At 53.0% G+C, this 26,730-nt stretch overlaps 1 protein-coding gene across 2 annotated transcripts in view; it reads left to right on the plus strand.

Annotated features, from left to right (window-relative positions):
- Window positions 1-26,540, plus strand: part of PAK6 (p21 (RAC1) activated kinase 6) — a 37,472-nt gene extending 10,932 nt beyond the window's left edge. Inside the window, exons 1-10 of one of the 2 annotated variants that reach the window (XM_029952154.1) lie at window positions 1,042-1,170; window positions 1,712-1,808; window positions 14,485-14,693; window positions 15,552-16,205; window positions 21,511-22,008; window positions 22,117-22,250; window positions 22,598-22,724; window positions 22,843-22,968; window positions 23,435-23,569; window positions 24,948-26,540. In XM_029952154.1, the coding sequence (XP_029808014.1) occupies window positions 14,490-14,693; window positions 15,552-16,205; window positions 21,511-22,008; window positions 22,117-22,250; window positions 22,598-22,724; window positions 22,843-22,968; window positions 23,435-23,569; window positions 24,948-25,115 (2,046 nt within the window). In that variant the 5' untranslated portion in view covers window positions 1,042-1,170; window positions 1,712-1,808; window positions 14,485-14,489 and the 3' untranslated portion in view covers window positions 25,116-26,540. Of the gene's footprint in view, window positions 1-1,041; window positions 1,171-1,711; window positions 1,809-14,484; window positions 14,694-15,551; window positions 16,206-21,510; window positions 22,009-22,116; window positions 22,251-22,597; window positions 22,725-22,842; window positions 22,969-23,434; window positions 23,570-24,947 lie in introns of those variants that run through there. The other variant, XM_029952153.1, reaches the window with a different exon arrangement.
- The last annotated feature ends 190 nt before the right edge of the window (window positions 26,541-26,730 follow it).

Raw genomic sequence — 26,730 nt, forward strand, 5'->3', positions numbered from 1 at the left:
TGGCAATAGTGACCTCGATTAATGACAAAAGTTTGAGGCACCCAACAATGACAATAACCCCAGCCCTGTCCTTGGTCCCCACTCTGTGACACTGGTAGTCACCCAGCCATTGCTTGGGGCCAGCCATTTGGTGTCTAGATACACTGAATTTCCAAGCCAGAATGCCTTCAGCACTCAATGGGATACAGCCCTCTCTCAGGGCCCAAGTCTAGGACAGCAAGTCCCTTGTTTAGGAAGCAGCAGGCACATGGCTCGTACCCCTCCCCTACAACAAATATACCCTCTAATTCAAAAGAAGCAGGTAAAGGACATGAAGGAGTGAGCCACTCCCAATGTCCATCCTGCTCCTAGGCCAGGGCACTGCTGGGGACCACTGGCCACAGCCAGGGGATGCCAGCTCTGTAACCAGGCCCATTCTCTGGAAGGGCAGGGCTCCTGGAAGCTTTCTTTTTCCCAGAGGTCCCCTACCAGGGAATCCTGAGGCCACAGGTTCTCAGAACTGAGCACGTTCTAACAAGGGAATTGGAATCTATTTAAATCCTGGCTTTCCTGCCTTCTCAAGAGAACTATCCCAAAATAGTCTTAGGGCCTTGTCCAGAGGGGACTGACAGGCCAGGACACCCGGCTGTAGGCCTCCAGCTGAGGCTCCCCAGGGGGTGTAGGTGGGTGCGCCCAGCCCGGCTGCATCTCTGAGTGTCCGGGAGGAGTCAGCACAGGGGGCCTCCAGATGTGCGTCTGCAATGCAAATTACTGAGCTAATTGTACAGCGAGGCGCTCAGCGGATGATCCAGGTCAGGCCTCTGCGTTGCCGTCCAGGGGGCCCCGGGACCACCGGCAGGTCGGGGATCAGGACCCCGAGGCGAAGGACCAACCGGAGCTGGGGCAGGGCGCTTAGAGGAGAAGGGTCGAGCAGGGGGCCACTGCTCGGTCAGAGAGGCTCCTGACCGCGACCCCCCGCACCCCTCTCCGACTTTTCCCGGGCTTTGTGTTCCCCGCGTCCTACCTGAGGCCACACCCTGAAATCAAACTGGCTGCCAGGTGAAGCCGGCGCTGCACAAACAAGTAAGCGCGGCCTCTCTTCGGCGTTCCGGGCGCCAAGGTCCCTCCCGCGGAGGGCGGGCCCGGCTCCTGCGGCCTCTCCGAGCTCCCCAGGGACTTCCCGCTCGGCAGGTGGGTGCCCCCGGCCGCCCCGAGAGGCTGGCGACCCCTCCCCGGGCTGGGGCCGGGACACGCGGACTGGTCCCCCCGGCAGGACGGCCCCCTTTCCCCGGGTTTTCATTCCCCAAAGTTCAGGCCTGGCCGGCGCCCTGTGCGCGCAGGAGCGGCCGTGGGGAGGGCGCTGCGCGGAGGGTCCCTGAGCGCCGGGGCCGAGAGCCGGCGCAGCTGGGAGCGGGACAGACCTCCGCGTGTGCGCCGGCGCTTCCGGCCCGAGGGGATCCGCGTCCCAGAGGGCACCCCGGTCCCGCCGGCGAGGTGGGGCCGGTGACTGCGCTGGCTCAGAGCGCGGCGGGGACAGGGGTCCAAAGCGGTGCTGCTCCCACTGCCCCTCCTCCCCGTGCGCTGCGCGAGGAGCCAGCCACCTCCCCTTGTCCCTGAGATGGTGGCTCTGTCAGGAGGCAGGCCTGGGGTGGTTCCGAATTCTGCCCAGTCGCAAAATCCGTGGAGGCATAAACTCCATTTGTCACAATGAATATCTGATGTTTCCACCCAGGCCTCGGACTGCGGGCCAGGGAAGGTCCTCAGTCTTCCCTCTCCTCGGTACCTGACAGCGCTGCCCACTGAAGGGTGAGGAGTCTGAGGAAGAGCAGGTGAGGAAGGCAGTCAGGAGGTGAGTGGGGAACCTTCAGCTCTGGTAAGGTGTCCAGCAGCCTTCTCAAGACCTCCTTGAGAGACAGGCTGGAAGGGGCAGTGGGCAGGCAGGTGGCCCTCGTGGGATGGCCCATTCTTGGTAGTTAGGCAGGTGCCTAGGTGCCATTTCTCAATTCTTAATAGATGTGCATTGTTACTTGCACCAGCCCAGCCCACATGCCCTGCCTGCCCCTGCCCCAGCCTCTGTGGTCATCATCGGGTGTGATGCCTGTCTGGGACAAGGCAGTGTCACAGAGGCTGGTGTGCTGAATTTTTGCTTGGGAAAGAGGCTCCCAAAACAGGAAGGGTAGGAGCAGACCTGGAGACAGCCCCAGACAGAGGTACAGTTTGGTACATCCCAGCCTGCTAGCTCCTTCCCCAGATTGCCAACCTGCTAAAACCCATCCAGCTTTTCTCACAATGGGTGAGTGGCATCTGGGATGGAGATGCTGCTAAGAACACCAAAGGCTGAGACATGAAGAGCTTCCAAGGGGTGGGCTGTGTTTTCTGTGTCTTGCCCTATTCTGGTGTGTTTTAGGCTCCCCTAACTTGTGTTTCTAGGTAAGGGAAGAGAGGGAGGTCAGGTCTATGTCTGTCCTTGGGTCTCTTGGAACTGAGCAGCGAATACTTTCATACTGTGCGTTCTCCTCAGGCCGTACATAGGACAGTAGCTGAGAGCACATTTGGAACCAGAAAGATCTGGGCTCAAATTCTGACTTGGCCTTTTATTCCTTAAGCAAGTTGTTTTACTTCTCTCTACATGTTAATGCCCTATAAAATGAAGCAATCGTGCCTTCCTCATAGGATAGTTGTGAGAAGTCACCATGATAAATAATAAATGTACACACACACCCCTGTCTCCCCAGCAGTGAGCCACCTCTTCAGCCTCCAGGTATTATTTTGGAAATGTTCACCTGAGCCCTCCCCTCTTGGAGAACTTCGAGAATGGTCTGGCTCTGTGTAGGGGTTAGAGCAAGCCATGAGAATAAAGTAAAAGCAGATGGTCCATACAGGGCAGGTAGTGGGGTGGCCCAGGGAAGGGGCCATTTCTGGAAAGAGGGTCCAGCTTTGGAGACAGAGGTAGCAGCATGTTCTGTACATGTCGCAGGTGCTCACATGTCCATGGGTGACCCTGGACACACTGTTGCCACAGGGCTGCCTAGGGCAGGGGCAGTCTCTGTCCTGGGTGGCTGTGTGATCTGGGGCAGGTCGTTTGACTTTTCTGGGCACCATGCATGTTAGAGGAGCTTGGGGTCAGAGCCATGGGGTTTGAATACGAGCCCCGCCGCTTACCATCTCGGACAATCTTTCTCTCTGAGCCTCAGTTTCTTCACCTGTAAAACAAAGCTCATAATATCTACCTTGTAGCATCGTGATCATGAAATGCACCAATAAAAAGCACCTAGAACAGCATCTGACACGTCCTAGGCACTTTATACCTGCATGTGTGTCTTTTCCCTTTCTGGTCTCCTTCTTCCTCTCCCAGCCTCCTTCCATCTTTAAGATGAACCCAGTAAAGCAGGTTTGAGTCACCTCACAGTATTGTGAGTGTGCAAGGGGAACAAGACAGAGACATAGAAAGTTAAGGGCTGTAAAACAGTCTTTCTGTGTGATTAGGGGCCTTAATCCTGTGAGTATGAGACTCTACAAGATTCTTCTGGCTGGGATCCAAGGACTTTGTGATGAGGGCTCAGGCCTCTGCATGTGGAGGCTGCTGAAAATCTGGAATAGTGATAGAGATACCTGGCCTGCAGCCCTCCCCGGAAGGCCATTCTTCACTCTTCCCTTGGAGATAATCCCATGCCCAGGAAAGCCCAGTGCTGTGGAGTCTAAGTGCACAGAACACAGGTCAGAGGGCTGCTCTGGCTTGAGCCGCTGCTAGACCGCAACCTTGCATCAGCAGGCTGGAGCTGACCCCGAGCCGGCCTGAGTCAATATTGACCTTCCTGGCTCGCCAGCCTGGCTCTTCGGCCTCTCATTCAGTTGGAGTGTTGACACAAGAGATTGAATTGGCTTTATTATCATATTCTTTTCAACAACAGTCCCTGCATCTCTCCCCTGGGGGTTCACTGGGACCTGTAGTGTGGGAATGGTGACAAGAGCAGGGAGTCCAGACACTTTGGCTTGTGTGCATAATGCCGTCTACCCTGCACACTCCGCTTATCTCTGGGCCTGTCCAGTCGGACAGCAGAACTTCAGGGGACCACTCAGCATCCTGGGGACACTGCTTTGAGCAATGGCAGTAAGGGGCACAGCCTGGATCTAGGGCCCACCTATCCTGCAGGTGACAGCTGGGCAGAAATGCAAATGAAATTCGTTTCAGGCCCTTCCCCCTGGTGAAACTTTCCCCCAGGAAATGGTGCTGGGATGCCACTCTCCTAACATGTGTCATGTTACCGAGGGGCAGATGGCAGGCCCAGACTCCTGATAGAGGCTGAGGGAGGATGGAGATCAGCTTCATACAAAGGATGAGCAGCAAGGGGACAGAAGGACAGAGGGCGGGGCCTAGGGAAGGAGGAACAAAAGCAGGGCACAAATACCTCCCTGTCAGGAATGCCACCAAAGGAGTGAAAGTTGGCCAGGGATGGAGGGAAGGCCAGACCCCTTGAGCAAGTCCCTTGCACGTCAGTCACCGTCTCAGTCACCATTTCTTCGGGCAGGCGGTACCGATCAGGGGGAGGTCGAGCCACAGCTCTTTGGGAAAGCAAGCCACACTGACTGAGACCAAGGATTTTGTTTTATTCACCATGGTCCCTTGAACTCAGAGCAGAGTCAATGCACAGTAAGTGAATTTATTGCATCAGTGAATGAATAGCATAATTGTATATTTAAACAAACTCCAGAAAGCAAAATTTGAGAAAAAATATTCCTCGCCAATAAGAATCCTTCAGTGAAACGCTGACTTCCATCCATTGTCTTCTCAACCGGGGAGCCAGTGAGGCCCATCTTTCTTCGCAGAAGGATGTGTGGGATGACAGTTCCCAGAGGGGCTTATAAAGAGGTCAGGCTACCCAGCTACAAATCCTTGGGTATAAGGGCCCAGCCCTGAGGGTGACACAGTCCTTTGAAGGCCACTCTGTGACTGGGTGGTGGCAGTGGTGGGGGTACCTTTCTAAGTGCTGTAGAACTCAGGGGGCTTACCTCTATGTTGGCATCATGATTCTAGAATAGCTCCTTTCCCAAGGCCTCGTGAGTGGGCCTGAGAATGACACAGAGTGTTGTGGTGGGGGTGACAGCTGCCTGCAGCAGTGGTCACATCAGGTCAGAAAGACGCAACTCTCCCCTCCTTTGCTGCTCTCCTTGGGCAAACTGCTTAATCTCTGTGACATGGATTTCTTCATCTGCATAATGGGTACAATAATAGTTCTGCCTTGTAGGCTTGTGGTGAGGAGATCCTGTCTGTGACAAGATCAGCCCAGAGCCTGGTGCTTATGGTATACACTCCCTGAGTGACGACTGACTGAGTGGGTATTTACTAAAAATACCTAAAATTGCTCCTTGAGCTGGAAAACGGACTGCCTCTCTCCTCACCGCTCCTAGAGTAGTGAGCTGGCGGAAGTGAACGAGTCCACTCCCTAGTCACCACCGGAAATGCTAGGCCTAGAAAGGAGGCGAGCAGGCCAAGGTCACAAGAATGAACTTGAGAACCCCATGCTCTGGGGCCACACAAGCCGGCACTCAGCTCTGATAAGCAGGCACCGAGCCTCTCTCAGAGGAAGTCCATGTGTCTCTGCACTCTGGCTCACTAGCACTTGGAGCCGGGCCCAGGGCGCAGCTGCCTTCTCACTTCCCCGTTGCCCAGATATGGAGGGGAATCCCACCAGCTTCATTCCTTTGAAAATATTTTTTTAACGTTTATTATTTTTGAGAGAGAGAGGCAGAGCATGCGTGGGGGTAGGGGAGGAGGGTAGGGAGAGAGAAAGAAGACACAGAATCTGAAGCAGGCTCCAGAGCTCGAACTCACGAGCTGTGAGCTCATGACCTGAGCCGAAGTTGGATGCTTAACCAACTGAGCCACCCAGGCTCCCCTTCATCAGCCTCATTCCTAAGAATTTACCAATATCTCATAACTGACACAACCAGCCAAATCCTGCCCCCCTTCAGAGTCGCTACAGACTCCTTTGGACTCACTTTCTGGAAGTTGCCTTTCAAGCCTGCAGCCTATTCTTGTGGATTCCTTCAGCAGGCTACAGGTCCTTCTCTTGAGAGGATTTGATGTGTGGAAACAGCCAAAACCCACTCACATCTGGCTGGGGAAGGTAAGGTAGGTGACTGTGTCAGACAGCACCTCACCACTAGTGAAACAGCTTGGTAGGCCTGCCCCTCCCCCCCATCCCCTGCTCCCCAGCAGATAGATGTCTTAGAAAAGCAGTTTGCAAGGGTGACCCACCCAATGTGGCTGTCCTGCTTGTCCCCATCGTGGACTCTAGACCAGCCTAGCCACAGTGCCCTGCTCTCGTGGGGGGGGGGGGCCACCACCCAAACCGCTTCTAGGCATAGGACAGTAGCATCTGCCCACCACTCCCTGAGCTGAGCCTGCAGGTTGCCTGGCTTTAGGCTGAGACCCTGTGCTGGCGAGAATACCCTCCTGCTGCTTCTGTCGCTCTTCTTGTATATGCCAGGCCCTGATATCACAGCCATCACCGTGAGCTCTTTGGAGCCTTTTACCCACCCCTTGTAGGGCAAAACCAAACCCCAGTTCCAAATAAAGTAAGGGTCAGCCTGCAAGTCAGGACAGCCCTAATTGTCTCTGGTCTCTGACTCACAGATCGGCCCAGGGAAAAAAAACCTAGCAATCATGGTGGAGGGAGCTGGTCCTGGCCCACCCCTTCTCCACACCCCCCTGAGTTTACTCAAGCTGCTCGGCCCCATGCCTGTTCATAGACAGCCCCAGGAAAGAGACTAAAACAGCCCAACTCCATCAGGGAAAGCATGGAGGACAGAGCAGGGACTTCAGAACCAAATGTAGGTTCAGACCCCACCTCAGTTATTTCCCTATTTGGTTCTCTTGGGCAAGTTATGTAGCCTCTCTCAGCTCATCTAGAATTGTGGATAATAGAGATAATTCCTGGGCGCCTGGGTGGCTTAGTCGGTTAAGTGTCTGACTTCTGCTCAGGTCACAAGATCATGGTTGGTGAGTTCAAGCCCTGTGTTGCTGACAGCTTGGAGCCTGGAGCCTCTTCAGATTCTGTGTGTGTCTCTGCCTCTCCCCTGCCTGCACTGTCTCTCTCTCTCTCCCTCAAAATAAATAAACATTAAAAAATTAAAAAATATATAATGATAATTCCTACCTCCCTCAGGTTGTAGTGAGAATTAAGTGAATTGATCCTTGGAAAGAGCCTAGCACCTTCCCTTTGTGGCTCCCGCTCCTCTGACTTAACAGTCATACCAGTCAGTGACGCTGGGCTTGTGGCTCCCCAGACCGTCCCACCAGCTCCACCCTCTGGTTTACTGGGTGTGGTAGCATTTCCTCCAGAGAGCCTCTGCTGGGAACTGACAGGCTTCCCGTCTGCCAGACTCTGGCTGGAGGAAGCAGCCTCAGCAGGAATTGTGCCTGGAGAGCTTCCTTCTCAAACTGGTTTGGGCAGCATTCTTCACTCCTCATGCTGGGCATCTCCCTCTTGTCCAGTAAGGGGCTGTCCAGCCAGCCAGCAGGTGATGTCTGCAGACATTCAGAAAAGGAAAGTTCCAGGGGGCCTGGGTAGCTCAGGTGGTTAAGTGTCCAACTCTTCATTTTGGCTCCAGTCACCATCTCACTATTCAAGGGTTCAAGCCCCACATCAGGCTCTGTGCTAACAGTGCAGATCCTGCTTGGGATTCTCCGTCTCCCTTTCTCTCTGCCCCTCCCCAGCTCATGTACCCATGCACACACTCTCTCTGTCTTAAAAACAAATAAATAAACATTTAAAAAAGAAGAAGTAGAAAAAAGTTCAAAGCATTCCTCAATCACAAGGATGGACCCCAGCCTAGGAAAGAACCCTCAGCCTCTCCTTCCCCTGTGTTGGGATGAGGTGTCAGACAGGAGGGGCGGGGGCAGGGAAGGCCACCCTGAGCCCAAGCTGGTGCTCTGCTTCTGCCTATTTGCCCTTCAGAGTGTCAGGTCCAGGGGATTTCCGTTGCGCTAGGTAGAAGGAAAGGCAGGGGCTGGCTCTCAGAGGGAAAATCATCTTCCTTCCTTCCTCCGTCCTCCTCCCTCCTCAGGGGTATCTTCTTTGAGGAAAGCTCCTCTGCTGGGTGACTAGAGTGTGGATGCACAGAGGTGGAAATACTAGGGTGGCAACTTTAAAGCTGGCATGGGCTGGTTTACCACTATGGCCTCATGGGTGGTGCAGCAACCACTTTCCTTCAGCCCCTGGGCCCTTGGTCTTGGGTCAGAAGGTAGGAAACTGGGGTAGAAAATGGAGACCTAGAAATGGCAAATCAAGGCCCCTGTCTGGGCAGGTGGTATGCTCCAAGAACACAGGCCCCGTGGAGGGATGCCCGATGCCTTTGTCGCAGGTGTTTCCATACCCGATGACTTGGCAACACTGGACACTTGAGTGGATAAGTGTGTCTCTTAGAAACTCTGTTCTCATGATCACTCTTTAAACATGTTTTGTTTTCTTTAGAAGGAAATCCTAGGAAGAATCCCTTACTCCTAACCTTTGCTATCCAGAATTATGCTTTAGGGACACCTGAGTGGCTCAGTTGGTTGAGTGTCCAACATCAGCTTGGGTCACGATCTCACGGCTCATGGGTTCGAGCCATGCATCGGCTCTGCGCTGAGAGCTCAGAGCTTGGAGCCTGCTTCAGATTCTATTTGCCTCTCTCTCTGCCCCTCCCCTGCTCACGCCCTCTCTCCTTCAAAATAAATAAACATTAAAAAGAAGAAGAAGAAGAATTATGCTTTAGACAAAGGAAACCTTGGTAGTTTAATTTATCTCTGGGACCCGTGGGTGTGGAGGTTTTGGCCCTAGCAGGTCAGCAGCTCCAGGAGAGCCCACCAAACTTGGGACCCCATGCAGACACCCATTCTGGACCTGGGGCAGGCAATGGCCAGTCATGGGTTTCCCCTTCTTTCATCCCCCCATCATTGCCTGCAGCACATTATTTTACCTTTCACATCTAGATCTGATTAATTTTGGTGTCTGACATGAATTCGTTTTTTTCCATATGGGTATCTAATTGCTACAGCTACATTTATTGAAAAGATCATCTGTTCCGTACCATATTGCAGTGTCACCTTTGTCATAAATTAAGTGACCTTATATGACTGGATCTATTTCTGGATTCTCTCTTCTGTTCCACTGGGCTATTTGTCAATCCTTGTGCCAGTTCCACACTATATCAATTATTATACTGTTATAATAAATCTTTGGTATGTAGTAGGGTAATCCTTCAACCTTGTTCTTCAAGATTATCTTTACTGTTCCTGATTCTTTGTTTCTCTGTATGTTGTTTTTTTGGTTTTTTGTTTTTACTTTTTTTGTAGAGTTTATTTCTTTTGAGAGAGAGAGGTGAGAAGGAGAGGGGCAGAGAGAGGAGAGAGAGAATCCCAAGCAGGTTCCATGCTGTCAGCGCAGAGCCCAGCACAGGGCTCCATCTCACAAACCATGAGTTCATGACCTGAGCCAAAATCAAGAGTAGGACTCTCAAATGATTGAGCCACCTGGGTGCCCCAAAGCCCGTTTTTCTCCTTTGTTTTTGTTTGTTTGTTTTAAGAGAGAGAGAGAGAGAGAGAGAGAGACTGTGTGAGTAGTAGGAGAGGGGGACAGAGACAGAGAGAGAGAGAGAAAATCTTAAGCAGACTCCATGTTCAGTACGGGGCTGGACACAGGGCTCATTCCCAGGACCCTGGGATCATGACTTGAGCCAAAATCAAGAGTTAGATGCTCAACTGACTAAGCCACCCAGGTTCCCCCTTATGTTTCTCCATTTTGTAATCAGTTCGTCAATTTCTACCAAAAGAAATATGCTGGGATTTTGATTGAGATTGAAACAAATCTGTAGGTTAATTTGGAAATAATTGATATCTTTGTATCCTTGAGTCTTCCAATTTGTGAACATTGTTTAATATCTTTAATAATGTTTTATACTTCTCAGTGTAGGGACCTTGCACATGCTTGATTAGATCTATTCCTAAGTATTTTATATTTTTAATGTAAAATGGTAAATGGTATCTGAGGGGTTGTTTCCCTGGTAATGCTTCTGGTAGCAAATGAGAGGGTTTTTTCCCCCTCCTGCGGTCATTTCTCCAACTTTCAGACACCAACTCGGTATTCAACAAATCAATTCAATTCTGACACTACCTGGAGTCAGCACAGACCCAACAGGCTCAGTCCCACAAACCTCCCTCCACCACCGCCACACACTGCAGATGCCAGTTGTGAGTCTTGGGCCACAGGTCAGGCTTGACCAACTGGTTCTAAGTTGAGGGTTCCCATGAGCCACTCCTCAGATTCTATAATTTACTAGAATGGCTCATGGAATGCAGGGAGGCACTTTACTATTCTTCATTAATTATAAAAGATAACAACCTTCTCCTGAATGGCTCAATCAGTTAGGCGTCTTCACCTCAGGTCATGATCTCCCCGTTCGTGAGTTCAAGCCCCACGTCAGGCTCTATGCTGACAGCTTGGAGCCTGGAGCCTGCTTCAGATTCTGTGTTTTCCCTCTGCCTCTCCCTTGCTTGCACTCTATCTCTTTGTCTCTCAAAAATAAATAAACATTAAAAAAATTTTTTTTAACTTAAAAAAGATACAACCAAGGCACAGCCAAAGAGAAGAGATGCCTAAGGCCAGGTATGGGGCAGGAGGCACCAAGCTTCTTCCAGCACCTTCTCGGTGCTTCACCCTTCCAGAACCTGGATGGGTGCGCCAACACGGAAGTTCCCTGAGCCCTGTCGTTTAGGGGTTTTTAATGGAGGCCTCATTGCACAGGTGTGATTGATCAAATCATTGGCCATTGATGATTAACTTAATCTCCAGTCCCACTCCCTCCCCAGAGGTGGGGCAGGGCTGAAGGTTTGAACATTCTTTCCATTTGGGATTCCAAAGGTTTGGGGAGTTGTGTGCCAGGAACAGGAAACTAAAATCAAGTGTTTGGGGCTCCTGGGTGGCTCAGTTGGTGGAGCATCCGACTTCGGCTCAGGTCATGATCTCATGGTCCATGAGGTCCATGAGTTTGAGCCCTGCCCGTGTCAGGCTATGTGCTGACGGCTCGGAGCCTGGAGCCTGCTTCAGATTCTGTGTCTCCCTCTCTGCCCCTCCCCTGCTCATGCTCTGTCTCTCAAAAATAAGTAAATATTAAAAAAAATTTTTTTAATAAAATAAAAGATCTATTTCCCATTGTACCACAGACTCTTTAAAATTCTATTTTCAGGGCACCTGGGTGACTCAGCTAGTTAAGCATCCCACTTCGACTCACTGTCTGGCTCTGCTGTCAGCACAGAGCCCACTTTGGATCCTCTGTACCCCTTCTCTCTGTGCCCCTCCCCCACAGGCACTCTCTCTCAAAAATAAACATTAAAATAATTTTTTAAATGTATATGGAGCTGAGTCCATGTAACATTTTGTTTTCTATTTGTTGTTGGTATGAAGAAATACAACTGATTCTTTTATACTGACCTTAAATTCACCTATATAATTCCAACAATTTGTATGTAGACCTTTCTCCATTTTCTATATAAATAATCATGTTGTACCAGACAGTGTTAGTCTCACCACATTGGGATGAGTCTTAACAGCCTCTCTTTAGGTAGGGGTTTCCCACTAGCTCAGTGACTGGCTGATTTATTTTATTTTATTTTTTATTTTATTTTATTTTATTTTATTTTATTTGGATGTGATGGCTGGGTTACAACAACCATTTTCTTTCTTTCTTTTTTAAAATGTTTATTTTATTTTTGAGAGAAAGAGAGAGAGTGCAGGGGAAGGGGCAGAGGTTCTGAAGAGGGCTCTGGCTAACAGCAGCGAGCCTGATGTAGGGCTCAAACACATGAACCGTGAGATCATGACCTGAGCCAAAATTAGATGCCTAACCGACTGAGCCACCCAGGCACCCCCGGCTCTGATTTCTGACTCTCTTACCCCGTCCTCCAAATCCTGAGTTCAGTTCATTGCTTCCAGCTGCTCTCCATACTCACTGCCACAATTCTGGGTCCTAGGACTCTGGTGTGTCCTTTTTTTTCCTCCCATTTTCCTACTGCTTCTGGGAAAAACTTGTTCCCAGGAGGGGGCCCAGGAGGGGGATCCTAGAGCCATGTACCATTTCCTAAAGATGCTGTCCCTGTACATTCCTATAGAAAAAGCTGGGTACTCGAGGAGCGGGGGTAACTAGGGAGAGGGATGTTTTGGAGATAAAGTATTAGCTGGCTCTTCTTCAGCTCTAGGGTGTGTCCCTACATCTGCAGAAGAATTTAAGTTCACAGAGTGAGGCAGGAAAGTGGAACTATCAGTGAAGCTAATCTAGGGGCAGAGGGGTTTGTCTGTGAGACTGTAAGGACAGAAGTGCAGAAGACCCTGGGGGCCAAAGGCTGAACAGGAGGAGGATGTTTTACCAAACCTCACAGTGTCTATATGATAGAGAGGTGATGAGGTGCCCAGGCCCCCCAAATTAGTCATGGTCCCTTGACCAGTGAATCCATGAAGAAAGGTATTGGACATCTCTCCCAGATTGGTATCTGCTCACGTCCCAATATCTACAGGGCCCTGAGCTCAGAGACAGAGATGTACAGAGAGGTAACATGGCAAAGTAAATAGGCCCTGTTCACTGGAAGGTCTGCTCACTTAAGTCTACGAAGCCCTTTGAGGCAGCTTTTATTAACCCCTTTTAATAAATGAAGAGCCCCGAGGCACAAATCATTTAGGTAGCTCCTCAAAGCCTCCTCAAATGAGTGGGAAACTCCTTACAATTCACCTGCAACTCAACAGGTAAATTTCATTCCAAAGGCCTTAATCCTTTGGGGTCCTGCACACGTGGCTTTGTCTAGAAGGAGTATTATTTGGTACACTCCCAACATCAAGGTCCCCTAAGTTGCTGACATTCCAAGAGGTGTGACACAGACTCAGATTGATTCCCATGTGATGAGTTCCTCGTGGGAAAGCTGTGGTTGTTCAAGTTTCCCTGCTTTTCTGAGTGGATGCCAGTTGCCTCCCAGCTCTGCGACCTGCTCCAGAGCCTGCTAATGTGACTGGGAAAATGCTATTTCCAGAGCAGGAACCAAAAGAGAATGTCATGGCTCTGTCTGTATTCCAAATCTTTGGGGTTGGTTTGTTTTATATACAAGAGTTTATGTTTATTGCAAACAAAAACAAAACAAAACACAATACCAAAAAAGCGCTAGGGAAAGAGAGAAAATGGTCAGGAGCACAACACCAAATCTCTGGATAGATGAATGATCCAAGTATTCAATTCAAGAAACAAACATCATCTGTTTCTTGAAACTTACAAGTGGCCTTTCCCCATGACAGTAGAGCCCATTGAGTGTGTTTTGCCACAGTAAAGAAAAAATTAAAACAAAAACAGCCAAAAAAATACACCCCACATTGAGCTGTTTTGAGCCACTTCAGGTACAAAAGCATTCAAATGAGCATTCCCGAACAGTCTTCCACCAGCATGTGGTCCCACCCAGGGCTCCCTGAAGGCAGGCTGGAGTCATCACTACACCCTGGGTCTCCAGGCTCCCCATCTGGGCTCTGAGTCTCCGTGCCTGTGTCCCTGGTAGCTATTGACATTGATCACAGGGCCTTAGGCAAAGCCCAGACTAGCAAGGAGAAGAATGGAGGTTTGGCTACAAGTGATGTTTTGCACAGAGTTCTGAGACCAAATGGGGAAAGGCCCAAGGGGGGGGAGGTGATTTCTGGGAAGACTTACTCTTTGTATAGCTGTCCTCACCTACGCCAGCTGTGCCCTTGACTCAGGACCTTTCTGGAATTAAGGCCAAGCAGTTGGTGACCAAGAAGGCCCTTTTGGGGTTCCTGGTCCTATGATAAGTGGTCCCGGACTGGATAACATGTTGGCTTTTTATGAATGTTATTTATCACATAAACAGGGAATTCCATGGTTGAACCATCCTGGGACAGACGGGAGTTGAATGGGATCTGAAAGAAAAACAAAAAGCTTTAACATGCTGTTGGATTCGATTTACTAGTTTTGTTTAGGATTTTCCTTTCTGCTCACAAGTGAGATTGGCTCAGCTTTTCTTTTTCTTGTATAATTCGTTTCTGGTTTAAGCATCAGACTCCTATGTACCTGCTTCATAAAATGCATTTGCCTGCTTTCTTCCCTCTTTCCCCTTTTTAAATTATTTGACAGTGGAATGATATTTGTAATGGGCTTTGGATCTTAGAAAAACACACTCCCAGAGTCTGCCTGCTCGGCAGGGGACTTGGCACAGACAAGCAGACAGACACCTCTTTTCCTTGTTTGTAGTCTGTGCTGGCTTATTTCTGGCACTTTGGTTGTTTCTGGGATTGCTTTGCTGGGAGCTGTCCATTTCCCTGAGGAAGTAGGGCTGAGAGGTGAGGGAAGCCCTGGCGGGGGCGGGCAGAGAGGCAGAGCTGAGTGGGCTGGGTGGGGCAGCACCCAGCTATGCTTCCCCAGACCAGGCTCCCATGAAGCCCCTCACTGGAGCTCAGTCTGACCCCCCCCACACAGGCACCATGTTCCGAAAGAAAAAGAAGAAACGCCCTGAGATCTCAGCCCCACAGAACTTCCAGCACCGTGTCCACACCTCCTTCGACCCCAAAGAAGGCAAGTTTGTGGGCCTCCCACCACAATGGCAGAATATCCTGGACACACTTCGGCGACCCAAGCCTGTGGTTGACCCTTCTCGAATCACGCGGGTGCAGCTCCAGCCCATGAAGGTAAGGGAGGCAGCAGCAGGGATGGTCCGGGGGGAGCGTGGCCTCTCCCACTCCACAGAAGCCCGTGCCTGGCAAAACCACAAAGGCACCTGGAGGAACCCCCTAATTACCAGCTATCAGTTAGCCAGCTGTTTGTGTTCCCTGCTCATCAGCCTCACCCTGGGTGAGGATTCAATTTCCAGGGAGGAGGAGCCTGGGGAGTCTCTCTCTGCAGGCTGGTAGGGTTGCCAGATTTAGCAAAGAAAAATATAGGATGCCCAGCAACAATAATCTTTCATATGAAGTGTATCCCATACAGTGTTTGGACCCGCAGCCCCTCTGGGACTGGGACTCCCAGAACAGGAAGATTTAGTTGTGTGGGTCAAGGAGGGCAAGAGCTTGGTCGGGGCTGAGGTCAGGGGCCCTGCCAGGTTTGGAGGCCACAAAGTCAGTCAATGTGGAGGAGAGCCCTAGACTGGTTGCTCCCTCCTCGACGTTTCCCATGTGGACACAGACAGAGCCAGAGAATGACAGCAGACCCCAGGCAGGGTCTGGACCCCACCTCCATGCCCTCTCAGCTCCCGAAGCTCAGATGCCCACACCACGTGGTGTGCTGACTCCCTGTCTGCCCTGCTGGGCTGAGAGCCCATGACAATGGGCCTCCTCCCTGTATCTGTGCCCCCCACCCCGCCACATGCCCAACCTGCTGTAGACCCTGGTGAGTGACTGAAAAAGTAAGAAACAGATAGATGATACAGCAAGCGAGAGCCTTAGGTGTTTCTCCCGAAGGCCCCCGGGAAGGCTATCTGACCTGGTCCAGAGCCAACCCTCCCCACCACGAACACACTGCTCACCCACGCTCTTCTCCCTCCCCTACAGACAGTGGTGCGGGGCAGCTCGGTGCCCACGGACGGCTACATATCAGGGCTGCTCAACGACATCCAGAAGCTGTCGGTCATCAGCTCCAACACCCTGCGTGGCCGCAGCCCCACCAGCCGGCGGCGGGCACAATCCCTGGGGCTGTTGGGGGATGAGCACTGGACCACTAACCCGGATATGTACCTGCAGAGCCCCCAGTCTGAGCACACTGACCCCCACGGCCTCTACCTCAGCTGCAACGGGGGCACGCCGGCAGACCGAAGGCAGATGCCGTGGCCGGAGCCACAGAGCCCAAGGGTTCTACCCAACGGGCTGGCCACCAAAGCACAGTCGCTAGGCCCCACCGAGTTCCAGGGTGCCACACAGCGCTGCCTGCAGTTGGGCGCATGCCTACAGAGCTCCCCTCCAGGCGCCTCACCCACCGCGGCTGCCAGCAGGCGCGGGACCAAGGTTGCCAGGCATGGTTCTGAGGACGCCCGGCCACAGTCCTGCCTGGTGGGCTCGGCAAGCGGCAGGCCAGGTGGGGAGGGCAGCCCCAGCCCTAAGACCCAGGAGAGCAGCCTCAAGCGCAGGCTGTTCCGAAGTATGTTCCTGTCCACTCCTGCCACTGCCCCTGCGAGCAGCAGCAAGCCAGGCCCTCCCTCTCAGAGCAAGGTAGGTTGGGACAGGGCCACCCTCGTCAGCAGGGCCCGGGAGCCTGGTCTTCCCCACTTACAGGGCCATGCTAGTGAGGGCATAAGGGAACACAGTGATGAAGCAGCCAGCTCAGCCTCCACTGAGATTTCTACCCCGAACCAATCAAAGGGGGCCTTTGGTACATTCCAGTTTACATTCTTGCCCTCTGCGGTCTGTCTCTGTGGGCCATACTGGGAAGCAGACACCTTTAACCAAAAGCCCAGACCTTTCCCTGCCCCTGGCACCCAGCACCCCAGACCCAGGCCCCAGCAGAGCCAGGCGCTCTGGTGCTGGGCAGCGGCAGGGTCTCGGCCTCCCTCTTATCAGCTTCTCTCTGCCTCTGCTCCCTGCTTGCCCCAGAGCTCTCCTGAGATACTGCGGAGGCTCCCTGTCCGGACTGCTGCTCCCTAGGGCGTCAGAAATGTTCAGGTTAACGCCTTCTCCAGTAAGGATGCTTTGCTTCCTCCCCTTTTCCTTTAGTGGCTATTTGAACATTTCTGTAATGATTTGTTCTGGGGTCCATGTACCCTGTGAAAAGTCAGAGGAATGAGCTTGCTTGGGCTGGGGAGCAATGGGAGAGCTGACTTTTGGCACGTGTGACAGCCTTAAATGCACATGTTTTTCCTGTGAAATAGGAAACAGTGAAGGGAGCCCTAATGGTGACATTTCTTGGCAGGCAGAGGAGACTATGTTTGCTTCTTACATGCCCTTAGATGTCCTGTCCATGGTGACAGCACCAGATGAGAAGATGGACTCAGAGAGGGTAGGACAAGCCCCAGGTGTCTCAAATGAGTCAGGGAAGGAATCAGTGAGAGGGCCTTTCAGGTTCAGGCCTCTTGCTCCTGAAGGTTTCTGATCATGGCATCTCTAGCTCCTTCTTGAGGGGCCGATGGAAATGAGCTCACACTGCAGCACTAGGTGGGGAGTCAGACCTAAGAAACAACTGGTGACAGTGATATGAGTGACAGCTCCTCTCCCCAGAGGGCTTTTAGAGCAAGTCTGGCTCCTCCAGGGTCAGTGGTACATGAGTGTGGTCCAGCCTGAGCTTGCAGAGTGGCCTGGACCCTCACCCTTTCCAAGTCACTGTCAGCCCAAGGCATGCAAGGAAGGTTCTAGGCTTTGCACACTCACTGGAAAGAAGGATGTGAACTGTCCTGCATGGGATGTGGGTTTAGGGGTAGAACTAATGAGATGTGGCTTCATGTATCCATATGAGGAACAGGTCTGTGAGCTGAGAGGTCTCTGAAAGGCCATCCCCTGAGGAGACACTTCCTTGAAAACCAAGGTAGGAGCAGGACAGTGCACACTGCCCAGGAGGTGAGAACTGGAACTTGATCGTTCTTTGGCCTCTTGGTAATCCTGTGGTGGGGCTTCAGGGATTTGGGAAAAGGGGGTGTCAACCCTGGGCTGGGCACTGCCATGCATGTTGCCGAGCTCCCGCCAGCACCCCACGGCAGGCAGGAGGCTGTCCACCCAGCCTCTGTTGGCCTGTCCACCCTGCATACTTTACCAGGTATTTCCCATAGGCCACCCCTGCTGCATGTGCGGGGCTGTCCCCTGCACCAGAGGCAGGTGGGAGTTGTCTGGGAGTTGGAGATGCCACAATTCCAAATCCAGGAGGGTAGTTTCCTTCCAGGCACCTTGGGCATGCATTTCTAGATAAACGTTTTCAAGCCAGGCCTTTAAAAGGCAGGGCTGAGACTTCCTCTGAGCTGCTCTGGGCTACGGCTTCTCAACCCCTTCACTATTGATTGACATTTGGATCAGATCATCCTCTGCTGTAGGGGCTGTCCTGTGCACTGTAGGATATTTAATATCATCTCTGGTCTCTACCCACTAGATGGCGGTGGCACCTCTCGGATGGGACAACCCCAAATCCCCCCAGACATTGCCAAATGTCCCTTGGGGGATAAAATCACCCCCACTTGAGAACCACTGCATCCGGCCTCCTACTCCACCCCCACAGCCCTAGGAACCACCAGACCAAACCAGCAGCCAGCCTTCTGCACCTCAGCACATCCCAGGGGCAGGCTCAGGAAGCTCACAGCAGCTGTCCATGCACTGGTGCCCTAGGAAGTCAAGCCACCAATTGTCACCTCCAGCCAGAAGAGGTTACAGGAGGGGTCTGTGGCTCTAGGGCTTTTGTATCCAGCCCCAGGGAGCTTGGCCTGCCATCACTCAGTTTGGCTAAACAGCAAAAGACCTCAAGACCTCAAGCCCTGAGTGAGGACTGGAGGTCAAAGAGTTAAGACAGGAACTTGGGGGATTTAGAAGTAGTTCCACTTAGAGGCAGAAAGGCCAAATCAGAAGACCTCAAGAATCAGCAATCCTTGGTTAAATACCTACTGTGTACCCTGTACTCTCTCATATGCCAAGGACCTCCAGTAGGACCACAGCTTAGGGTTAATGGGTGAGGCTGACCAGGACTGACATCGGCCTTGCTTCTTACTACTTAGTGAGATTGGGCAAGTTGCCTAACCTTTCTGAGCCTGTTTCTCATCTACGAATACAGGTAATAATAGTACTCATGGGATAATAAAACAAGCCACAAGGTTGTGGGAATTAAATTAGAAAATGCATCTAAGGGCCTTGTCAGAGTGGTACACCCCCGAAAAATGGCTTTATTATTTTTAAAATATTATGACATGGCCTTTTCCTTTGGGGCACTTACAGTACAGCCCCCAAGCCCATGGCTGGAGAGCCTGGCCCTGTCACCATGGCTCAGGAAGGGAAAATGAGGCATCACTGTAACTACACATGACTCTTCAGGTGGCTTCACGCCCCAGGAGATGTCTCCATCATACAAGGCACCCTAGAGCCCACAACAGAGAGTTCCATCTTTTGTCCCCCTTTCTCTTTCTTAGTGTGGCTTAGTAGGTTTCCTCTGAGTTTTCCTTGTGGTGACTTTAAGCAAAAGCTCCCTTCTTGTGGAGACAGGCAGCAAGGCCAACAAAGGGACGCTTGGGACCAGAGGCTGCTGAGGTGAACACTGAGCCCAGCCCCACCACCCCTATCCCATGTTCCAGGCCACACTGGATCCCTACCCTTTGATCTACCCGCCCACCCCTGCACCGTTGGCCCCTGAGTTCAGCCAGCACCTGAGCCTTGAGAGCAGAGAGGTGGGTGAGTACCCTCCTCGGCCCCTCCACATGGCTTGTCCTTACCACACCCACTCCCCCACCCCTGCCACTGATGGTGCCCACTCAACCACAGAGCAGAGATAGCCTGTGTAGGAGGCCAAGAGGCCAGAAGGCAAAGGGAATCATTTTACAGCCTTCCTTAGAAATCCAGGTAGACAGAGGTCACAGGGCCATTAGAGCAACCTCAAGAGAAGCTCTAGGTGTTTTTAGGCAACCCCCCCAAGCTCTGCCCAACACTACCCAGATGCTCAGAGAGCATGTTTTCTGTGAGCCACACCTTGCAGGCCAGCTGGCAGCCTTTTTACAGGGCCTTAGGGGCGACTTTGTGATTGGCGGTCTTGTGATGTAGTGAGCTGTGCAGGCTGAAGTCCTGTGAACCATCTGCTCCTGGGACATGGCCTCACAGCAGTGGCCCTGCCCCGTCCACCCCCATCCCAGTCCTCCCACAGTCCCTCTGAGGCCGTGGAATCACAGAGCCCATTTGTCCAAAGCTGCTCCAAGTGTGGCCCACAGTCCTACATCAGAACCCAGGGGCCTCGTTAAAATGCAGCCATTGCTCTAGGGACTTACCAAGGCAGAAATCTGCATATTATCCTGCTCCCCAGAGCACTGTGCATTTATAGAGGACACTGGGGCTCAGAGAGCGTGAGATGCCTCAGGCTCGTTGCCAGTCAGAGCAGTGAAGTAATGAAACCTAGGTCATGCCCCCCCCCCCGTCCAAAGGTCCCACTGCTCCACCACACAGAGTGGGGAAAGGGGTGCGGGTCAGGTGCCGGCAAAGATGTGGGAGGATCTGTTTTCAGTCCAGATGTGCTCGGCAGGCAGGACGGAGTAGTCCAGCGGGTGCTGGGAGGTTCTCCTGGCTCCTTCACTGCAGGCTCTGCCGGGGCCTGTGGCACGCTTATGGGGAGAGGGGCCAAGTCAACCACAGTTAGGCTCTCTGCCAGCAGGGGCACTCACCCCTGTGCCAGACTTTCTAGAGGTCAATGGAGTTCTGGGGATCTGGACCAGGACCCACCGGGCACCTAGACAGGGTGAGGGGTTCTGAGATGTTCCAAGAAGTTCTCTGCAGCTCCTATAGTGTCCTTCGTTAGGTAACTTTTGGCCCTTTCCGGGTGTCCCTTTTAAAATCATATAATGCCTGGGGAGAGTCATATTGCACATCCCAACTCCTTGGAGAGAACCCAAGAATGGGACCCTTTCTTGCCGGGCTGGCAGGAGGGCTTGGGCCCTGAAAGGCAAGGAGCCTCAGAGGATTCCAGGGCTGCAGCTTGGGCTCACTGAGGTCCAGCATGCCACTCAGTTGGCCTTCCCATGAGAGGCCATAAGGATAGGCCCCCTGCCTTCCCTTCCTTGTGAGGGTCATCTGCCAGGAGTTTCATGCTTGGGGGCAAGTAGAAAAGCTGCTCTGTAGAGCCCCTAGGCAACCTCCCCACCCCTGGCCCCAGGGCTTGGGTTTCGCTAGACCTGTCCTCCTGATTCCAGATCTCTAGCCCAGAAAGCGTACCTGAGAACCCTCAGATGGTAACATGGCTCCTTGGTCCTCTGTCGGGGACATACTCTCACAGCATAGACACGCAGACTCTTTATTGTCAGGCACAAGTAGGGCTATCAGAGCCCGTGCTGTGGCTTCCCTGTTCTGTGCTGGGAGCCGGTCATAGGTGCCCTGCTGTCCACACTCCCACCCTGTCCTCCAGGGCCTCTTCCATCCACGTGGCCCCTTGGGTGGGAACGCCCCAGGAATGAAGAATGCCTCTGACCCAGATTCCCCACAGCACAGCAGCACAGAGGGAAGATGGCCTCTGGATGGCCTCCCTGGGGTCTGGCTGTCACTTACCCAGGAAGAAATACCCAGCAGAGGACACCCCAGGGACTCTACTTTCTTCAGCTTCCCAGGCATGGCAGAGATTTGTAAAGAGCTGCTGTTGCACTGCTCACCTGGGAATGCTAGGGGCTGGGTTATGGAGCAGGACCAAGCTTTGGCTTCTGCTCCATTTGAAAACCCTTGCCCAGAGCACCTACCTTATTTGGTCTGATGCCCTGCCAGATCGGCCCCCTGTCCAGAGGTCAACCTGTGCCTCTGGAAAGGTCGCAGCAAACGCTCCCACAGCCAAACCCCTTTGTTTCTTTTCTCCTCCCTGCAGCCCACCTCCTCTTTTCGACCACCGCATAAAGAACCCGCCCAAAGCCTGGTGGCCAAGGCCCAGTCCTTGCCCTCAGACCAGCCCATGGGAACCTTCAGCCCTCTGACCACCTCGGATACCAGCAGCCCCCAGAAGTCCCTCCGCACAGCCCCAGTCGCCGGCCCGCCTCCAGGCCGGTCTTCCCCTGCAGGCTCCCCACGCACCAGGCAAGCCCAGATCAGCACCAGCAACTTGTACCTGCCCCAGGACCCTGCGGTGGCCAAGGGTGCCCTGGCTGGCGAGGACACAGGTGTTGTGACACACGAGCAGTTCAAGGCTGCACTCAGGATGGTGGTGGACCAGGGTGACCCCCGGATGCTGCTGGACAGCTATGTGAAGATCGGCGAGGGCTCCACGGGCATCGTCTGCCTGGCCCGGGAGAAGCATTCAGGCCGCCAGGTGGCCGTCAAGATGATGGACCTCAGGAAGCAGCAGCGCAGGGAGCTGCTCTTTAATGAGGTGGGGGGAGAGGGCAGGACATGGCAGGCACTCGGGGTGAACATCTGGGAGCAGGGGCAGTGGGGACTGTGCCTGGTACTCAGGCCCCCCCCCCACCCCCCCCCCCAGGTGGTGATCATGCGAGACTACCAGCACGTCAACGTGGTGGAGATGTACAAGAGCTACCTGGTGGGCGAGGAGCTGTGGGTGCTTATGGAGTTCCTGCAGGGCGGGGCCCTCACGGACATCGTCTCCCAAGTCAGGTGGGCAGCTGAGAGGGCTGGGCTCTGAGAGCTGGCTGTCCCCTCCCCTCACTGTCCTGGAAGGAGTATTGGGCAGACTCAGGCCAAGGACATTGGGGTGTCTGTCACATTGTGAGTGTCTGTTTGGGTGAACAGACCCATGGGGTTCAGGGGAGTGGGGCGGGGAATACCCGAATGTCTCCAGGCCCATTTCCACCAGGGCTCTGGCCTGACTGGACCCCCATACATATTGCCCAGGAGCTGTGGGGCCTATTACCAGGGGCCCCTAATCTGCCCAGCCCAGCTGCCCTGCAGCCCCGCCAAAGCTAACGTTCTCTTCTGCCTGTGGCCTGGCCTTCCCCATCCAGGCTGAACGAGGAGCAGATCGCCACTGTGTGTGAGGCCGTGCTGCAGGCCCTGGCTTACCTGCATGCCCAAGGGGTCATCCACCGGGACATCAAGAGTGACTCCATCCTCCTGACCCTGGAGGGCAGGGTAGGGCCTTCCCCTACCTGGTACAGCCATGCCCCACGCCCTGCTTCCCTACTCCCAGCTCTGCTCCTGCTGCACCACTCACTCCCTTTCCCACCCCCACCTCTCACCTCAACCACAGGTGAAACTCTCTGACTTCGGATTCTGTGCTCAGATCAGCAAAGATGTCCCCAAGAGGAAGTCCCTGGTAGGCACCCCCTACTGGATGGCTCCTGAAGTGATCTCCAGGTCTCTGTATGCAACTGAGGTAACAGGTCCTTAATCCCCCAGAACTCCCAGAAGCAGCTTGGGGACAAACAGCTCTTGTGGCCCTTGGAGAGACCTGCCCCCCCCTTCAAAATAGCCCTAGTTTTCAGATTCCCACTTAGTCAGTGCCCTCCGCAATGCCCATCACACCCTGCCCACTCTTAGATGGATCTGTTCTCACTTGTTACCTTGCTTCCCAAAAACCTCTCCTCCGGCAGCTCAAGGGCAAGGTGGGGCACAGCCAGGCTTACTCATGTGTGATGGCCATTCTCAGAGAATGGCTGACAGCTATGTCCCTGTAGTCAACGGGCACTCATGCAGAAAGGAACTGACCCCAAGGCGGGTGGCTAGGAAGGAGGCCAGCTCACCGATGAAAGCCAGAACCAGCTACTCCCATCCGCCTGCGGTGCCCTACTACTAAGGGGTCGGCTCGGGCCAGCGGAGTCAGGGATGTTCTCTTCCTGCAGGTGGATATCTGGTCTCTGGGCATTATGGTGATTGAGATGGTGGATGGGGAGCCACCCTACTTCAGCGACTCCCCAGTGCAAGCCATGAAGAGGCTCCGGGACAACCCCCCACCCAGGCTGAAAAACTCTCACAAGGTCAGTTAGTGCACAGGGTGTGACCCTGCTGACCCCATTCTTCCTGAGGCTTAGAGGACCAGAGCCTGGGCCCCCAGGCCCAGCTTCTCCCTTCCACAGAAGCCAGAGGCTCCCAAGAAAGGCTCCTCTTTGTCCACACAAAACCTGCACCTGGGTGTGGAGCCACATCTATATACAAACTCCTGTGGTCACTCAGACAAGTTTCCACCTGCAGGCAAATGACAGGAGCATGAGAGAAGGGAAAGCAAGCCTGTCAGGAATCTAGAGAAGCTAGTTGAGCAGGAACCCCTCTACCCCATCTCTTGGGGGAGCTGTACCACACAGCACAGTGACAGACAGGAGTGTGTCCTAGCAAATTGGCTTGTCCTCCACTGGTGCACATCCTGACCACACCTGAACCACAGGTTTTCCCTTAAAGGTGATGTATGTGTGTTTAACCCTTTTCTGCCAAATCCACCCAAACTCACAGGCCTTACCAGTGGACACTCCCTGCTGGTGGGCTGGTCCTTAGACCAGTGGTGGGCACTGCCATCTGGTGGCCAGAGCGGAAATGTCCCAGAGGGTTGAAGCCCAGTCCCTGAAGGATAACAGTTCTGTGGCCCCACCACAGCTGGATGGGAGAACAGACAGGATGACACCTTCTTGGACAACTGGTCCTTGGAGCCTGCACCACCAGCCCCAAGATTAACATATAGGGGATATTTCCAATTGGCTAATCCCCCAGAGGAGGTAGTCTTCTGTAACAGAAGACTTACCTTAATCCCAAGATATTGGCTCAGAATGAACTAAGATAAGCCCCTGACTTAGACTCTAAGGCTTAGAGCAATAAAGCAATCTTCCTTTTCAGATCCCACTTTGTTCTTTTCTATTCTTCAAAACACTTCATCTCTGACCTCTTTCTTATCTTCACTAAAGCCAAGGCAGGCACATTTTATCATTAGCCCATTGGGCAGGTAAGAAAACTGAGGTCTAGAGAAAATTTCAACTTGCCCAAGATCAGGGATAGCTCCAGGGCTGGATCACTAATATGAATCCCATGCTCCTGCCACAGAGCCACAGAGTCTGCCGGCTGAGAGCCCTGTGAAGCAGGGTGAGGGATGGGCTGTATTTAGGGCCCAGCTCCCCAGGACGCCAGGCTTCTTCATTCTGCTGCTCAGTAGCATCCCCTCGAGGTGATCTAGCCACCTTTCCTGGACCTATATGCCAATTTTCTTTACCTATCCCATAATCCAAAAAAGTACTGAGCCTGGGAGCTACTACCAGGAAGTAAGAAACGAGAGAATTCAAGACTTTCAAATGATGGCGGGGCCAGGCAGACAAGTCACCCCAAAGCAATCCCATGCTGTGGCTTCCTCTCAGTGATGCCCTGTCTCTGCAGGTCTCCCCAGTGCTTCGAGACTTCCTGGAGCGGATGCTGGTGCGGGACCCCCAGGAGAGAGCCACAGCTCAGGAGCTCCTGGACCACCCTTTTCTGCTGCAGACGGGGCTGCCCGAGTGCCTGGTGCCCCTGATCCAGCTCTACCGCAAGCAGACCTCCACCTGCTGAGCCCACCCCTCGGGTGTACCTGCCACCTATGCCAACAAGCAGGGGACACTGAGCAGCCAGCCTGCCGGCAGGGCCTGCCTGCCTCATTCTCTCAGTATTCTTTCCAAAGATTGAATGTGAAACCCCACCCACACCCTTCTGCCCCTCAGCCCACTGGGCCAGGCCGGACCTGCCCCTCAGTCTCTCTCCCTCCCAAGAGAGTCCCCAGTTGCCTTTGGGATGGTGGAGACCCCCTTCTACAGGATGACCCTTTGTTATCTGCACAGGGATATTTCTAAGAAACGTGGAGACCAGCACTCCTGGCCACTGTGGCCAACACAACAGAACACGCTGCTGCCGTTATTTAAAGGTAGTTGTACACTAGCATCCCAGGCCACCCAAGAGGGCAGACTGCCTGTCTTCACCAGAATACCTGCTGTTCTCAGCTCCAGCTCTAAACCCTGAGTCTCAGGAGGGCCACAGAGAAGGTTTCTATTGCCCGAAGCTGTCTTCCTCCTTTATGTCTGACTTCCTGAAGGTACAGTCTGACCTGCACCTGCTTCCTGACCCACCTGCACTGACATCACTCTCCCTGCACAGCCTGCTCCGAACTGTGAACAGCCTGCTCTCCGACCAGGGGAGGAGGAAGGGCATTTTTCTGGGTAAAAGAGAAAGAATGGAGTTGGTGGTAAACTTGGTCTCCCTTTACAGGATGGAGAGAACATCGTGTCTGTGTGTGTGTGTGTGTGTGTGTGTGTGTGTGTGTGTGTGCACAGAGGATGGTCACCCTAACAGCCCGGCTCCCTTCAGGTCACTTACTTCAGTAAGACTTCCCAAACTTTCTGCCACTAAATTCTACTTTGAAGGGACCTGCTTTCTTGGCCTGGCATCCCACCTCCAAAGTCCCATGTTTTGACCTGAACAGTGAAGAGATCTGCATCGAACCTGACACATCCCAGGGGCCTCACAGATTTCCAAGTTTCTCCTGGACTGTGCAGTCTGAGAGCCAGAGATGGTAATGGTAAAGGAACAAACTTTGTTTTTGCCTGTGAGCTTCATCTCAATAACCAGGTCATCAAGGACCCATTCTTTTCAAAAATCTTGGTCTGGGGGAGATGAACCACCCCCTGGGGTTCCATCCTGTCAAGAAAATGGGCACCCTCTTTGTGCTGCCTCTTCAGACACCTGTCTTTTTGTCCCCCTTCCCTCCCCACCTTCAGGGATGTTGTGAGTCAGGGAATCCAGGGAAGAACTCCAGGTGTCAGGACCCTATCTAGATAATATTTTTAGATTCCTCTGCTCCCTAGTGGCCTGCTTTGGGGCCCCCCAAAAAATGGCAAGGACTTTTTTAAGGGTCAGAGTTTTAAAAACAAAAGCATCTTCCCTAGAAACTTTTGTGAATTGTTTGCACTTGTGCCTGTTTTAAATTAAACTGAGTGTTCAAAACCTCTGGGCTGTTGTCTTCTGAGAATGGAGCCAGGCTGTCTTCAAGCTGGACACTTCAAGCAGGTGTCTGGTGTGCCCCCCTCCCATATGAGCTCCCCAGCAGTCACTCAAGTCAACAGAAAACCCAACTCCCTGGTGGCATGTGGGCCTACGAGAGCAGATAAAGAGGAAACAGGAAGTGAAAGGCCCT

The sequence above is a fragment of the Suricata suricatta genome, chromosome 9 (assembly GCF_006229205.1).
Source record: "Suricata suricatta isolate VVHF042 chromosome 9, meerkat_22Aug2017_6uvM2_HiC, whole genome shotgun sequence".
Taxonomy (NCBI): Eukaryota; Metazoa; Chordata; class Mammalia; order Carnivora; family Herpestidae; genus Suricata; species Suricata suricatta.